Here is a 17,393-nt window from a genome sequence, read left to right as displayed (position 1 = left end):
TCATCGTCCATCAGTGAGGCATTAGGAGAAGCTGCTGTGCACAGGCATCATCCAGGTGGAGGTTTTCCTGCAAGTCTAGGAATTATGCTGTGCCAATATCTGCCTGCTTTGAGGTTACTGAGAGATCAGATACCTAAGCTAACTGCCTGGCTAGTAACAGTAAGCAATGGCTAGTAACACAGTTCATGCCTTGAAGCTGGTGAAAATGGTTTCTAGGTTTATTTCTCTTTGTTCCGTGAGAAAATGAAGCCAGCTGTGGGCTGCAGTAGGATTAAAGTTGGTATAGGGCCGTTGCATTCACGTGCACCCCTACAAGTGTGACATGAGCACTTCTGGCATGAGAACACGCGATCAGAAGAGACAGTCTTGTCGGTTGATGTTGTCTTAAAAGCTACAATCTTGTTTCACTGCTGTTTTCAGGCAGTTCTTTGGTGACTTCTCTCAGCAGACGTGAAATCTGTGCTTTGTTTAAAACCTCTTCTATTCAATATATACAAAGGAAAGAAAATACTCTTCTTTCCAAGAGCCTTCTTAAAATAAATTTTCTGTTATGTATTTTCCCCTTTCTTTGGCACATTGTCTGGCTACCCTCCCCCTGGTAATTAGCATTGGTTTTACTGCGCACTCTCATCACCCGAAGCACAGTAGCTTCAGCTTTAGCAGTGGCCACACTAAATACAGCGTATGGTGGTGCAAGGCAGAAGTGCACAAGCGGTGCACAAGGAGACAATGCAGCTGCTCAGTCTGATGTGTACACTGGAGTTGCATCCATACTACCACAGTTTCAGCCTCGTACATGTGACTGCTGTCTACAACCAAAAGCACATAAAAAAGTAAAATGGATAGAAAGAAGACATTTTTTTATGATGAGAGTGGTGAGGTACTGGAACACTTTGCCCGGAGAAGCTGGGGATGCCCCATCCCTGGAAGTGTTCAAGGCCAGGCTGGATGAGGCTTGGAGCAACCTGGTCTAGTGGAAGGTGTCCCTGCCCATGGCAGAGGGGTTGGAACTAGATGGTCTTCAAGGTCCCATCCAACCCAAACCATTCTAAGTTACTATGATAGGTACTACTACATTTGGCTGTTGTTGGTAACCAGCCTGAATGATGTGATCCATTTTTAAAGCTGGGGTGATGAGGATCATTAGTCAGCGCAACTTTGGGCTTAGACTCGTGCTTCTGCCAGTACAGTGCATTTCTGAGCTGAGGAATGCCCAAGACCTCCGTTAAATGGGTCAAAAATCCAGTTACAAGGGAAGCCATGGCTTCAATTTAAATTTTTTTTCTGAACTAAAATGCCCTGATCCACAAGTGTTTCTGCTGTGCAGTACGCACCTCATCAATACTTGCTTCATAACAGGGAAGAAAGATCTTATTTCTCCCTACCCACCACAATATTTGAATCCTACTTGAGTGCTGGTTAACTGAAGCCATTCCAGTGAAATTAAATTCTGGTAACCCGGTCCTCCTCCACTGACATTTCTGTTGTTTCATTATAAGCAAGATCAGGCAATAACCTGTCTCCTGCTTAGTGAAATAAAAATGAAGTGATGCTAGGTTTTAATATCCAGCTATGCGGTACATCTGGAGCACCAACAGCTTGGCTGGTCTCTAAGCAGGTGGAGCAGTGGCACAGCTAAAGGCCAGTCCTGCTTTTTCATTTGTTTTTAACTTTATCTGATCTCCTTGTTACTATGGCAGCGAGAAGCAGTATCGAAGGAGTTAAGATTTTCTTAGGTATATGGCCCAGATTTGCTGATCCCATATGAGCACGATTCCTTTCTCAGAGTATCTCGTCTGCAGACTGGAGTCACCAGAATGAGAGCTTGCAGCCAGTTCTGGGATCTCCAGTGTCTGCAGGAGCGATTGATTCTGTGATTTTTAAGCTGTGCAGATCAAAAAAGACTGTATGGTTTTAGAAAGCTCAAATAAATGTAAGATCGTGAAATTTAGAGGTAGAACCTTTCAAAATTGTAATGCATTTCTGAGGCACTGGATAGTTCAGGGACTTGCTTGGAAGTAATAACTTTAATAAATCAGAAAGTCTTTTTACATAAACAAGATGAGGTGAATAACCAAAAATAGGAGGAAAAGGGGATAAATTATGGTCTGATCTGAAAACAAACATGAAGATGACTGTTCACCATACTATAAGTTTGAATGTGAACCTGAACAGCACAGTTACATATTACAGAGTGCACTCTTTCACCTTAATCTATTCCCATCTTGACAGTTTCCTCTTAACTTCATCCATCCTCTGGCTTTCTTCTTGATGTTGGAAGCAATTGCTCTGGGAGCTCTTACCACCACCATGCCATTAGTGCCACAAGGAAGGTTTTAGCTCACTCCTTGATTTTTCTTCATGAGTCTTTACATCAACACATGCATTTTACACTGTGTCTGGGGAGGAGGGGGGTGTTGCATGCTTGTTGCCATTATGATTGATGCTGATAAACCACACATCTGCAGCAGTATGTGTGGAATTGCTTCCAGAGAGAGGATTGTGGCTATTTTATTCTTGAGTCCTGGAGCACATCTTGCGTAGGGGGCAGGAGAACTCCTGGGTAGCTGAGAGTTTTAGTGAAGTTTGCCCTTCCTCGTGTGGGTATTAATAGACTTCATTCTCTATCATCTGAGCTGTGCACTTAAATACATGTCCCACTATCCAGTGCTCATGGTTCTGCTTCAGACCTGGCTGGATGATAACGCAGAGTTTCTGGTCATGCGTGCTTCCATTTCTCCATCAAACCTGTCAGCAGGGCTCTGTGGTCTTTTCAGAAGGTCATGTGGTGTCTGCCTCAGGATAAAAAGATGCTGCCTTCAGTCCAAAAGATTCGTTGTTTAAAATACCAACCCTTTACATAAGCATCCTATCCACAGCAGACAGCACACAACGCGCACTGCCAGGCAAATGCTCTGCCTGCACACCCTGAGTGACTGGAAGCATTTGATCAGCTCACACGGTGTGAAGTTTGGACGAAGCAGCCCCAGAAAGGCAGGACTCAGCTCACCTCTCTGCTATTGCAGCAATAACCCAGCAACGGGAGCCTGGCTTGTGCTCTGTGGGTGTCGTGACGAGGCAAGCTGGTGGGTCAGGTCAGCCGCTGCGGCAAACACCAGGCTGCCAAGAGTGCGCAATGGAAATTCTCTGGTTGAGTATCCTGTGAGTGGGTGGCTTGTCTGAAGAAACAAGACGCAGGCTCCCTGGAGTCTGAGAAAGGAGGGAAGTGGAGAGGGGATGGAAAGAGTAGCTCCTAATAACTTGCATGCCCCATTCGAAAGCTTAATTTAGCTCCTGTGGTTACCTTTATATACCGCAAAATGATATTTTGACCTCCAAGAAGGTGGCCGGTGCCTACACACTTCATGGGCTATGCCTTTAATGCCTTTAATTTTTGTGTGCATTACATGCAAGGGTTGGCAGAATAATTTGGCTTTCAGCACAAGGCAAATAATTTTGGTAACAAATTAGTTATTTTACAGACCTGCTTTAAGACTCAGAACTTACTGCAGCTGGGACCAGTATTAGGCAAGGTAGGAAAGGATACTTGTTACTTGTTACAAGGAAAGTTACTTGTGGAAGAAAGGATAGATGAGATAAATGCAGAGAAATAATGTGCTCTGTACATTTGTGAAAATCTTACCCACCTGTGTGCGCACCGTCATCAGGTCCTTGGCATCCCTGTGCTCTGCTTGTGTGGAGACACAAGAGCCTACTCCTACTTGTGAAGATGGGCACTTGCATCAAAGGCAAACCCCCAGCTGGAGCTCACTGCCTACAGGAGCTGGCAGAAGGGAGCTTAGGTGGCTTTGCCATTTGTTGCCCATCATGTCCATTTGAACACATCCATCTGCTGCTGGCTTCCCCTTGTGCTGCATCTGGCATTATGGGGATGTATTCTGCCACCACCCTCTTTTCCCTCCCCAGCTGTCTCTCTGCTTGTGGTCTGGCACAGTTGCATTTTCTTCAGCATCCCCCTCTGAAGCACGGACTTCATGCCAAGGTTTCTTTGCATCTCCATTCAGCTCCCCTCCTCTGTTGCTTTCCAACTGTTCCTGAATTTCTGGCCCCTCTTGTGATGCCCCAGTAGCCTGCTTGGTGGCTGGTTGTTTCTCTCTTCGATTTTCTGCATTAGTGAAGGATAAAAGGTAACCACTTTTATCTTGATGCTGTAGTTTTTTGGCTAGAAACTGCCTACCACAGATTAATATTATAGTAGTATCCCTATTTACAGAGTCATGCCCAAGGATATAAAAAGTTGAGGATGTGCTTGGTGACAGGTGAGTGGAAAAGTAGAGAAATAGAAAAAGAAGAGATGCAGAACTTAAGTGATGCTTCATAGGAGTACACTCCTCTTGTTCATGAACACTGTGCAAAGGACCAGAAGTGAGTTGGCTGGACGTGACAGTGTAAACCAGGAACACAACAAAGCAAACAAACCGAGTGAAAAAGAAAGCGAATCAGCCTGGCAGATCAGATCTCGAATGCAAGTCGGGTGAGTGAAAGAGGCTGGGGAATGGTTCTGATTTACAGAACCATTTACAGGAGTAACCCCACTGTTAGCCAGGTAAAAGCTTTGCTTTGATTTGACACCAGCAGACTACAAAGATCTAGAGTGCTGGGAGCTCTCTGAAAGCATTTTCAGCCTATAAAAGGTACCTTTTACTAAAATGGTAATCAGAAACCTGAAGAAATAAGAGATCACCTTCCTAACTGTGCAAAAAGACTAACTGCAAGTCATAAAATATTAAAGGTGAAAAAGTTCATTCTAGATTAATAAACAAGATGAAAAATATAAGAGCTGAAATGCAAATGCTCAGAGGGTCGGCAGTAGCGGTGTAAGAGCAGCAATCACGTACACTGCTAATAAGTAAGTTCGCATCTAAATGTGATTATAAGTGGAACAGACATGGAGATAATTTATCCTCTAGCACGCAAAAAGCATGAAAGTACAATGAAAAAATATATCAGCATTTCTGTGAACAGATTTGTAAGTAGGAGGCAAAGGATACAAACAGAGCAAGCGAAGGAAAGGCTTCTGGCTGTGATGAAGAAAACAGGACACTGGAAGATGGCCTGAGTGTGAAGTCATAGACATACTTGGGCCAGCATAAGCTGTTTTGCCACAATTTTTCTTTTTTTTTTTTTTTTTTCCCCCCCCCAGTATCTCTCTGCTGACGAAGCACAGAGTGCCTCAGAGGACATACTGTTGCAAGACTGTGACATTACTTTGAGGTGAAACCAAAATATATAGCTTGTGAAGTTCAGGTTAGTCCCTGATGCAAAGATAAGGCAGTGGCACACAGCAATGCAAATGCCATGTAAGGGAATTCATTTGCATTAAAAAGAAAATAAATGAATTTTCTACTGAACAAATTAGCACTTTTGAACGTTAGGTACCATAAGCAATGTATAAGGACATTGAGATTGTCTCACTGCTTCAAATTGGAACAGGTAACCACTGTTTTCAGGTAAACCTTATCAACAGGATGGGCACTGGCCACAGTCATAAAACAGAAGAAATAACCTATTTGTAGCATTATTATCCTCCCAATGCTACCTAATGGTTATCCTTCCAGCAAAGCTGGGAAAACAGCTTATCGGTTCAGGAGTACTAACACAGCAGACTAGGGCTAGTACAACATGGGAAAGTTGGGTTGCAGGTGTACTTGGAGACCTCTAGCTCAACACTATTAGACCTAAGTAGGATTTAAGGAAGGTTTGTATGTAAGATAAGTAAAATGCTTGTACTTCCCATAACTGAGAAGCTACAGTCTGTTTGGACCTACAAGCAAGAAATCCTCTTGAGATCAAATTATTTTTTCAGGATAAACCATGCAGCAGGGAGCAAGCTACACCTGTTGACAAGTTGGAGTAGGGCCCAAGATTGTTGTAGGACCCTTTCTACCAAACTATTCTGGTCTGGTCTGGTCTATTCTATTCTATTCTAAATAGCATAGCTGTGAGTGTGCATATGTTTTACCAAAACTGCAAATCTACTTCCTGCATGACACGAGCATAAAAGCATAAGGTGGTGGGGAGTCCCAGCAGTGCAAAGTCCCTCTGCTGGGACATTGCTTACCAGACTCTGCAAGAAACAGGCCACTGAACAACTGACAGACATTGGAACAGGCTTTTTTAAACTAGACTATCAAAAAACTCACCTAACAAGGTAAGCTGTTACTGCAGAAAAGATTTATGCTCAAACATCAGACTGCCAGGAAGACATGAACAATATTTGCTTGGTGATAAAAGGAGAAGTGTAGAGCACTGAAACCTGAAAGAACATTCCTCCATTTCAAGCAAAATAAGAGGAAGTCTAAATTACCTATGAATTATGGTTTTACACACTTTAAGGAACTATAAACCAAGGGTTAAATTAGTGTTTGCAAGGTTGTTTAAATTTTACTGCATCCATGAGAAATGAAGTATTGCCAAGGCCTCACAAGGGCTGACGTTTTCCAGAAGAATTCTTACAAGGCTGCTACAAATTCCATATAGGACACATAATCAAATGTTCTGCTTAACATTATAATTGCACTGAGTTACAGAAAGTGTGTCGTCCCCTGGGCACCTTCTGACTGAGCGAACAGATCACGAGCTGCAGAGGGCTGGAAATGGAAGCAGGGTATTTATTATGATGGCAGACGTGCTCCTGATTTGGGGACTGAAACGGGAAAAGGGCAGAAATAAGGAAATCCTGGAGGGGATTTGGAAAAGGTGCCATCACTGATCTTGCCGCACTTGAGGCTCTGGGTTTATCGGTGCTGTTTGTAATGGCTGAGTGGTCAGTACTGCGAGGGGTTGAGTCCAAATTAAGGGGGTTGCCTCTTCGTAAAAGCCGCATTTCCATTATCCCTCAGACAAGGTTTGCAGTGAAGGGTTTACCCTTTGTCCTTCGTTTTCCTCTGCAAGGAGAAGTAATCTCATGCAGAGCTGTGGTCAGCCATGTAGAGCTGTGGGTTCAGCGCAGCTTGGCTAGACTGTGTAAGGTAAGGCTAGGCCTGGCAGCTTCCAAGGGTGTGAACCTTCCTGTCCCGCTGGTGAGTGCCGGGTCAGCCGCGGGAAGGGGCTACCTTCTCCTGAGGTGACACGATTCTTGTTGAAGGCTTGTACCATCACTGATGGTACTTTATCAAATTATATTGGCACTCAGTGAAATACCATTCTGCTGATCCTATCTACCCAATTGCATTTTTGAAAAATGCTGTCCAGTTGGGCTTTGGGATGAACCAAAGTTTTTTTTTTTTACTGGTACTCTTAAGAAGACCGCCAGCTGGGCCGATGTAGCTTTGCTCTTGGAGCCATCCGTGAATATTTTAGAAGAGCACTAAAACTTGCTTGTAGCACATTGGTTTTGCAACAAAATAGTTACTAAAATTGTTAAAATTCTTAATAATTTCTTTCGACTGCTTATTTTTTCCTGCCAGGTCCTTAGGAGGAAGGGAAAGGGGGAAAATGTGAAACAGAAAATATTAAGTTAAAATTAATCAAATCATTTTCCTGACAAGTTTTCAGTAACAAACTGCTACTATACGATGCTTTGTGTTAGCAGTCATGCTGAAGCATTCCTCTGCCCACAGAGCATGGTTCAGCTTCTCCTTAATAGATCACCCTTATGAGGCATCCATATTGTTCAGAGAGCTCTTGGTATTTGCAAAATTCCTTTAAATAGGTTAAATACGAATACTTTGAATTAAGCTGTTTTAAAATAGTCCTTTGAGGAACTCTGCAAGACCCGCAATTAAAGAAAATAAGGGTTAAACCATAACTATTCCACCTCCTCCTTGGCTGCCAACTGCCTTTGCTCCCAGAGTGGTTCCTGGCCTCGGTTCTCCATTCAGCCTGGAGTGAAGCCGAGGTGTGCTGACTCTGTGGAGCAGGATGAGGTGGCATGCTGTCCCATCCAGCATAGCTGGGCTCTCACTTCCAGCAGCGTTGGAGTCTTGCTAAGAAAAAAACGATTTCTGGGTAAAACAGAACAGTTCCTCATTTCACTTCCCCGTTGCTGCTGTGTCATTCAGAGGTAACTTTGCCATTCGTTTACCTGTATATCCCTGTTCCTAGGGAGGCAAACATAGGCCACCACTGAAAGGTGCCCCACAGGAAATGGCACTGGGTGCTTCTGCTTCAAGCTCGTGGCTCGCTTGATACTCACTGGTTGTTAGTGACAGAGCCAGCTGACGCCCTGCCTAAGTTACCTATTAGATAATCCAGCAGAGCTTCCACAGGGCAACTCTTTCACTTCTTTGCAGGAAGAAAGGAATACAGCTGTCTGGCAGAAGTTCTTAGCAAGCTTCCTTTTGTTTTTTATGCTGAGGTTAGAGAACAGTGGTGTGCAATGCTTCAGAAACCTTTTCTTGTTCCTGTCCTTCCTAAGGCTCTGCTTAAAGGCTTGGCTTTAAGTGGTTTCTTGTTCCTTTCCTTCCTAAGTCTGTCCTTAGAGGCTAGGCTTTCAGTGGAGGTAGTATTTAGGGAAAAGGATACACATTTTAAATAGTTTTTCTGTGGTTCAGGGATAACAAATCTGTCCATACTGATTCTTTAATGGTTCTTGGGGGATATGTTCATCTGAAAGTTATCCCAGGCATCTTATGAAGCTAATCATTGCTGTGGATTTTTACTGCAGATGAGAGGTCCAACATGCTTAACAATTTATAGCAATTAAGATTTAATTTGAAGTTAATAAAAGGTATGGTTTTCTGTCCATGTGGTAAGGTTACACTTAAGTACTGGATACATTTTTATAAATTATTTATTGACTGATTTTTATATATGCTATTTTGATTGTAATTTATTTAGCAACAGAATGGTGTTACAAAAAAAGAAGGAAGTGTTTGTCTAGGCTTGTGTTAATTAGAACTTCAAGTGGGATTTTTAAATCCGACCCCCTCAAACTTTTTATTTGCCCTGGCGTGACTTATTTCAATTTAGCTTAAATCGGCAAGCAATTAAATCCAAAGAAGAGTATGCACAGGGAGGGTTGTATAGACCTAAGCGAGCAAGTATTAGTTGACTCTATTATATTGAATCAAGGCTTTAAAAATGCTTAAAAATTACTTTGAGTCACTTCCCTACATAAATCTTGTAACCCAAGTGATGTATTAAATTAAAACAAAATCAAAGGTTAGTGCACAAGAGCAGTTACATGCTGCAGCAACGTACAGCTCGGGGAGTGAAGGGTTTACAAACAGATTTCTCTCAGGGAAGAAAAGCAATTGACACCCAATTAGTGTTAAAGCATATTCCTAAAGCTCAATGACTTGAGAGCAAATTACAGTTGTCATTGTGGATTTGTGAAGTGTGCTGAACCATGATGCATTCCTTCAGAGGGAAGTTGCTCAGACACAAAAGTATAAAACAAGCACAGCAAGTACGAGTTCTCCGTGTTTCTATAATATCTGTGCTGCCATAAAACAAATTTGTAAAGTTACCGTGAAGTCAACCCCCCCCCCCCCTGCCACTCATGGGGCCTCGGTTTTGTAGCTGTAAGCTGCCACAGAGATGTCAGTCTGTGCCTGAGCAAAACAACACGGGAGAAGGGGGTTTTGCTGCGTGACTAGTAAGGCGTGGGCTTGGCGCACTCTGCTTCTGAACAGCGCTTCTCCTCCTTAGAGTGGGAGGTCAGTGCAGTGTGATGGTGGTCAGGGGAAGACTCATCAGCCAGGGAGGTTTTCAAACTTCTTTGCTCTTCCTTTATTTGCGTATGATTAATACAGAATAGCCCCAAGTGTGGATTTTATTATCAGCCAACCATTTTAGCAAGATTATGCAAGAGGAGGAGGAGAGCAGATGTCATTTACAAATATACATGAGACTGGGAAATTAGCTGATTGCTTGGTGGACTCACTTAAGGAAGGCACTTATTCGAATACGGATGAAGAAGCACAGTTATATGTCAGAAAATGCATTGCCTATTCACAGCCTCCCTAAGCTGTTGATCTGGTATGCTTTAGCAAAGGCAGGGTCCTTCCTAGCAGTGCCCCTGCTGCATGCTTGGACCTGGCATCCTGTGTGCGTGGCGCTCGTGGCAGCCGGCTGCGCGGGACCACCTTGTTGGCTGTGTGCACAACGACTCCCGACCTGGTGCGAGGGCTGTGGCACGTCTGCGGGGCATGGCCTGGCCACTGGAGCCGGCTGGTAACCCACTTGCACAGCTTTGGTCATCCTCTTGATTCAGCAGCTTCAGTGTTGTCCTGAAGAAGGATGCTTTTCTCAACTGGAAGCAGGGACTACTTAGCGATGGAGTAATTAAATCACTCTGTTCATGAAAAGCCCTCACTGTTGATTTACAGTAGTTGTCATAGCTCCCGGAATACAGTCACGGAAACAAAGGCTGAATTGAGAACAAAAAGAGGAAACTTACTTGAGAAATCTAAATATCCAACAAATTCCATAACAATTTGAAACGTATCTGCTTGTTTCAACTGGTTTTAAGAAATCCACTCCAAGGTGCTAGGTGCGTAAAAAAAAGGGTTGTGTTTTCTGATTTTCTTTCTTTGCAAGCTCATAGCTCAAGAATAGGGTAACATTTGCTGCAATTAGGAGCCTTATGAGATAAAGGGAACTTTAATATTCTTTTGTTCAGTACCAGTTCTGAAAACCTTGCTCGGTCTCTCCTGTAGCTGATAGAGAATGTAGGAAAGGGTAAGGAAAGGTGAAGGTAGGCTCAGCCATAAGGAAGAGGGAAATCTTCAAGTAAATATGAAAACAAGAAATCCAACAGGAAGCTCTCACAAACAATGGCAGCTAGCTCTAGATTTTGCAAATAGGGACTTGAAATTCATATAAAGCCTCTTAAAATACAGTATGGAAAAAATACCAGTACATTCACATCATCTGTTACTTCTTCCTTCAGCATGAATAATGAAAGGTTTTGTTTTATTTTATTATCTGTCATTATTTTAATTTTATTATTTTTCAGGTAGTAATATCAAACTTCTGTGAATCATTATACCAATTAATGCTGGTGTAAATTTTAACTTAATTTTCTTCGTTTGACCAATAGTTTGATCATCTCCTCTTTGCAGAATCCTCAGCCTTATCAAATAAGACCTCAAATTGGTCCACAAGCGGGTGGAACCACACTTACCATCACTGGTATAAACCTGGCCACTGGTTCCAAGAAGGACGTCAGAGTTTCAGTCGGTAGCCAGCCTTGCAATGTGTACGTAGTAACTGGCAATAAAGATCTGTATCCTAACAGAGCCCCAACCTTTTCTGGCCTTTAGAAATTAAACAAATCCATTGTTTGTCTCTCCGTGACTCATCCCATGCAATGGTGCTCTGCACGTAACATTCAGACAGAAATGCACTCAGAGGCTCCACTTGGAAGAAGCAGCTGTGAAAAACAAACAGAGTGGGAGAACTTGGATATCCAAATATTCTTGCGATTTAGGCTTTCTCTGCTTGACTGCCTGCTCCCAACCCACCCATGGTGTCACTCACCATCTCCTCAGTGGTTCAGTAAAAAATCTTCATCTCCTAGCACCCCTTGGCTTGTTTCTCTCACTTCTTTTTCCTTTTATTAATTGTTGCCCTTCTCTGCCCACAAAAAAAGGTGTGCTGATACTGCATTGTTCTTGTATTTGCACACTTCCTTTTCATGTTCTGAATCTTTTTTAAGGACCCTAAGTGATCCAGAGAAAGTGTTGTAGCCTCTTGTAACTACTAGCAAAAATAGAGCCCTGTTTTTGTTGCTTCTGGAGTACTGCAGCAAAGAATACAAATCTCCATAATGATAATAACTGAAGATGTTTCCCCTTCTCCAATCTAGCACTGAATTTGGAGACGAGATCGTTTGCATCACAGGACCTAATAGCAAGGTTGGACCTGTTCAAGTCACCATGAACTATGGGGGCATGACAATTAATGTGCCACAGTCGTTTTCATACAGTGAGAATCCTACTGTCACCAAGTTCCTGCCAGTAAATAGCTTCAGCAGGTAATGAAATGTTTGTCATAACTTCATTTACAGTTGGGTTCAAATATGTGTGATATGTAATGGACCTATTAGTTGAACTGTTTGAAATAAAAACTCCTGTACTCCAGCCATGCACACATTTAGATATGTAGTTTGTGATCTTTCTTAACTGCAGCTGATGTTTGAAAGTGTTCTGTTTACCTCCAAACTCTAATCCCCACTTCAAAGGTAAATCCTGACAGGAGAAAAGGTAATGAGGTGTTTTGAAATGAAGATACCTCAAAGAAAGAGGTTTGAAGCATTTCAGCATGATGTCAGCCAACATGTTCTTTGTATTACTTACAAATACCCTATAAGGATTATCTGTATAAAAGGTTTCTAATGAAAAGGTTTCTAACATTTCTTCTATTCGGCTTTTAATAACTGTGCTGGAAACAGAGGAAAGTTATGGCATGTCAGCTCTTTGTCCCATGAGGAGAAAATTACCTTTCTGGCAAATCTAGATCAGGGTTCAATAATGATTTTAAAAGATACGCTCTCATTGGTGGTGGTACTCACACCCCATCTGGTTCCTTCTGGAAGAAAGCTCAGCTAGCACTATTTGTGAAACCAAAGAAATGTACACCACTCCTGGTTGTAGCAGTATGGCAAATCATCTGTATCAAACTCCTTGTAGCATACCTCTGGATTTGGAAGTCGTTCTGTTACCGATACAGGGACAAACTTGTGGCCTTGGTTCACCTTGGTCTCTGCTGTTCCCTAATACTCCAATCTGTCTGCTTCGTGGGCTACATTTGGCAGAGAGAGATCATGATCTTACCACTTCCTTTCAGTAAAAAGAAGTGTAACATCTTGACCTTACAAATAGGACATTAAAAATAAAATTGGCCGTGACTTCTCTTGGAGAAATCGGTAACTGCCTCCTTGAATACTGAATAGTCACTTAAGTAAAATAGGATGGTTTTAATATTTGCTTTTGATTTTTGGTTCAGGTGGTTCTGGGGCCTGAAGGGTTTTTTTGGTAGATCAGTAGTGATTTACCCCATGGGATTTCAAAGACTTCTTATTTTTCTCTATATAAACTGGAGCTTACTTTAATGGATTGCCTTGAGGATTGCTATCCCTCTAAATCCATGTTACTTTGATGACTTTAATTCCCACTGACATCCGGCATGCATTCTTAGGCGAATGCATTATTTTTTAAACAACGTGTTGCAAATGAAAGGGGATAGAGAAGCCGCGTTCCTGCAGACCTGGGGAAAATACACTCTCACCTTTGTCTCTGTGTCTGTGGAGTGATTTTAACAAAAACATTGGAGAAGGAAAGCACACAAAGATAGGCTCCAACAAAAAGCCACAAATACTGACAAAGCAATTTGTGCTTTTTTATTCTGCTGTTTTAAAATGAGTTTGAAGTTGCCATTGCTGCTTTCAGATGCTGTGGTCATCAACAGCTTTAACAGAAGTCACTAGTGTAGGCCATGTCATTGTCATGAAGGCATCATACAGCCGTTTTCAGTGGGAGTAGTAGCAGTGCGGGATAAAGCAGTCTGTAGCTGTGGTAGTTTGCCGATGACTTGACTTCTTTTTTAATTCTGCCTTGCAGTGGAGGGAGAAATATTACAGTAACTGGAACTGGTTTTAAGCTCATCCAGAGTTTCTCCTTGGTGGTACACGCAGAGCGTCCAGAAGGAGGGAAAATGAATCGCAAAAGGGTAATTTTCTTTCTTTCCTCCCAAAGGGATCACACTGGATGCATAACATATAATCTGTTCAAAAAATGCAGTTAAGTTTGCTCACTGGTTTTCACTGGGCTTGGACTAGAATAACATTTGAACAGATTTCTGTGTCTGTTCAGGCTTACCATGGAAGAAGAGTCTGCTCCTACCATCTTGATTTGCATTCACTTGCAATCTTCTGCTTTAGAATTATTTTCAATCAATATGAGTAAGGATAGAAGAACTAAGCTTTGAGTAGTAAAGATGAATGTATTTCAGAATTATTTTTTCTTTGTCTTTCTCCTTTTTCTCCCCCTGCAAGCTTTAGAGATTTGCCTGAAACAGGACCCAAATCCAGACAATGCTGAGTACTCAGCTTTGCAGAGTCAGTGCCTTTTATTTTCTCACACCTCAGTGAGCCGAGTCTTCTTTTCTTTCGTGCTTCATGCATATTCCACCTATAGCATGTTCACAAAATTGTGAAAAATAACATTAAAGAAAAAACTAACCCTTCTACCATCTCATGTTCAGAAGAACTGACATTACTGACAGTCTCAATTTCCCACTCTTCTCATGAAGATTGCAATTTAATGCAATGATTGAGGACTTAAAAGTGATCTTCCAGTGAGAGCATTATAAGACCTTTTTCTGAGGCTGGCTCTTCAATTTAAGACTGTCTTGTGATCCATATAGAGTTGGTAATGTGCGTGTTTTGTATTATATGCATGATTCGACTTTTAGAGTATGCCAAAACCAGCTGGATTTGGGTCCATCAGAACCCTATCCTTAAAGAATTTTAAGAGGAAAGCTCCAACTTTTCTTAGGCCGTAAACTGCAACATGTAATTATCTTGATAACCAACCTTACCTCCCAGGACAATTTTAAAGTCTGTTTAGCATTCTTGACAGTGTTTATCAACATTTCTTACCCCCGTTCTTATGTATGCTCAGTATCTTCTCAGCAGATCAGCTTAAGTTGGCATTACATACAGCATACATTCTTGGTTAAGACTAGAAACTTTTCTAATCTTTTGATTTGCTTCCACATTTATGGCAATATCAGAAATGTGGGGGAGGAGCTATGGAACTGCATTTCTCAAAGTGAGAAACTGAGGTGGTGAAAGAAAAAATGTTGAGGTTTCCTAGTGGTGTAATTGGCTGTTCTTGACCTTACTGAATGACTGAAGGCGTTTCCATGTTAAAAAAAAGCTTGTGTAATTGCAGATTGAGGACAGGTTGACCCAGTTGTTGCCTTGCGTAGTTGACAATTGGGTAAATTTATTCCAAAATTTTACTTAGTAATTGTAGTGAATTTCAGTGAGGTATTCTACAGTGTCAGTAGAAAAGAATCTACCTGGGATACTTAATGGTGCAGGAGATCTGGATTAAAGCTCCCATGTTAACCTCTTGATTAAACAGTTTTACGGTATCAGCCCCGTATACTCCAGAGCCACAGAATTTGGAGGCAATGGAAACTGATCTGTAGCCTAAGCTTTATCTGCAGGCAGCTGCTAGAACATAGTGGATCAACAATTTATTCCCATCAACAAATTTGTTTCATTTTCTTTTTGGAGAATACCTCATTGTAGTGGTTTAACCCCAGATGACAATCAAGCCCTACACAGCGGCTCAGTCACTCCCTGGCAGTGGGATGGGGGAGAGAATCGGAAAAGTGAGAAAACTTGTGGTTTGAGATAAAGACAGTAAAGCAAAAGCCATGTGTGCAAACCAGGTGAAATAAGGAATTTATTTGCTACTTCCCATCACAGGCAGGTGTTCATCCATCCCCAGGAAAGCAGGGCTCCGTCACGCATCACAGTTACTTGGGAAGATAAATGCTATAACTCCAAATGTCCCCCTCTTCCTTCTTCTTCCCCCAGCTTTATATGCTGAGTATGACATCATATGGTATGGAATATTCCTTTGGTCACTTGGGGTCAGCTGTCCAGTTGTGCCTCGCCCCAGCTTTGGTACACCCCCAGCCTACTCACTGGTGGGGAGCAGCAAAGGCCTTGACTTTGTGTAAGCATTGCTCAGGAATAATGAAAACAGCTCTGTGTTAACAACACTATTTTAAGCAAAATCCAAAACATTGCCCTGTACTAGCTACTGTGAAGAAAATTAACTCTATCCCAGCCAAAACCAGCACACTCATACTATGTTATTTCTGCTGTTTGGAGAAGATATAAATCTAGTGGTTTTATTTCTACAGTCTAAAGTTATGAACAGTTATGTATAGGAATTAGTCAAACTCTAAAATGTGCATGTTCTTCCTGTCTTGTTTCTTACAGTTTGATGGAAAGGTTGTTACAAGACTCAATGAAACCACAGTGGTTTTTTCTTCCCTACCGATACTGGAAGACCCAGAAAACTATAACATTACCACTATTATTCTAATGGATCATTATCATTTGGTTGTAAAAAATGAGAGCCACTCCTTTGCCTATGTTGCAGACCCGACCTTTGAAAACTTCACAGACGGTATCAAGAAACAAGTCAACAAACTTATTAATGCAAAGGTAAGCTTGTCAAGAGATGATGGTTGCTCATTTTGTCCTTGAAGCATATATGGAATTTTTCCTTCCTTTCTCGAACCCTTAACAGCTGTTTGGTACCATACCCAAAAATGTTGGTAGAGTCCCTTACCTCTGCTAGATGATGAACATTAGATGTAAGGAAAAAATTCTTCGTGGATAGGGCAGTGGGAAGTGAAACAGGTTGCCCAGAGAAGCTGTGGATGCCCCATCCCGGGAAGTGTTCAAGGCCAGGCTGGATGAGGCTTTGAGCAACCTGGTCTAGTGCAAGGTGTCCCTGCCCATGGCAGGGGCGTTGGAACTAGATGATCTTTAAGGTCCCTACCAACCCAAACCATTCTATGATTCTATGACAGTCAGCTCCCCTTTCCTCTCCCCCTCCCCTTCTCAGACATAGTTGCCATCATTTTAGCCATTCTTTGGGTTTCCCAGGGATGCCCCCTCCTGCTGAGCCTGGCATTTGAAAATACCCTCTGCCACAGAGCTCCCAAGGACTGGAGAGGACATCTCTTCTCTCACCAGGAAGGAAAGGAGAGGAATTGCATAATTTCCAATCACTCTGCTCTTCTGTACACTGCAGTGCAAATCACATCTGCTTGTAAAAATTATCCAAATGGAAAGTTCCAGCTCAGGACATCTTCTCTCCCCAGACTTTGTGATGATGACCTAGCCTTGTATTTTTCTGTCTAGGGCAGTAACCTGAACAAAGCCATGACGATAGACGAGGCCCAGGCTTTTGTGGGTGACGAGCCTTGCAATATAAAAACACTCACTGAAACGGACTTGTACTGTGAGCCACCAGAAGTACAGCCTCAACCAAAGAAGCGGCAGAAGAGAGATACCATCAATAACCTCCCTGAATTCATTGTAGGTTACCTTTTCAGTAGAATTTAATACCATCTGTAAGTGACACTGATGCAGTGCTTCTTAACTGAAGTAGTTTGTTCTCCAAAGCTGTTGTAGTACCATGAAGAAACTCCTTGCAGTTCTTTCTTCCTCCAGCTTCTGCCTGCAAACCAAAGAAGCGGCAGAAGAGAGATACCATCAATAACCTCCCTGAATTCATTGTAGGTTACCTTTTCAGTAGAATTTAATACCATCTGTAAGTGACACTGATGCAGTGCTTCTTAACTGAAGTAGTTTGTTCTCCAAAGCTGTTGTAGTACCATGAAGAAACTCCTTGCAGTTCTTTCTTCCTCCAGCTTCTGCCTGCAGTCTA

General features: G+C 42.2%; 1 protein-coding gene across 1 annotated transcript in view; it reads left to right on the top strand.

Annotated features, from left to right (window-relative positions):
- PLXNB2 (plexin B2) overlaps nucleotides 1-17,393 on the top strand; it is a gene marked incomplete at its 3' end in the record, with an annotated part of 70,277 nt that overhangs the window by 32,381 nt on the left and 20,503 nt on the right. The window contains exons 15-19 of the mRNA XM_010156981.1: nucleotides 11,031-11,167; nucleotides 11,777-11,944; nucleotides 13,530-13,638; nucleotides 15,932-16,159; nucleotides 16,865-17,041. Of these exons, the coding sequence (XP_010155283.1) occupies nucleotides 11,031-11,167; nucleotides 11,777-11,944; nucleotides 13,530-13,638; nucleotides 15,932-16,159; nucleotides 16,865-17,041 (819 nt within the window). The remainder of the gene's footprint in view (nucleotides 1-11,030; nucleotides 11,168-11,776; nucleotides 11,945-13,529; nucleotides 13,639-15,931; nucleotides 16,160-16,864; nucleotides 17,042-17,393) is intronic.

The sequence above is a fragment of the Eurypyga helias genome, unplaced genomic scaffold (genome assembly GCF_000690775.1).
Source record: "Eurypyga helias isolate BGI_N326 unplaced genomic scaffold, ASM69077v1 scaffold6818, whole genome shotgun sequence".
Lineage (NCBI taxonomy): Eukaryota > Metazoa > Chordata > Aves > Eurypygiformes > Eurypygidae > Eurypyga > Eurypyga helias.
Note: the sequence above shows the minus strand (reverse complement) of the source record. Positions and strands in the feature narration are given on the sequence as shown.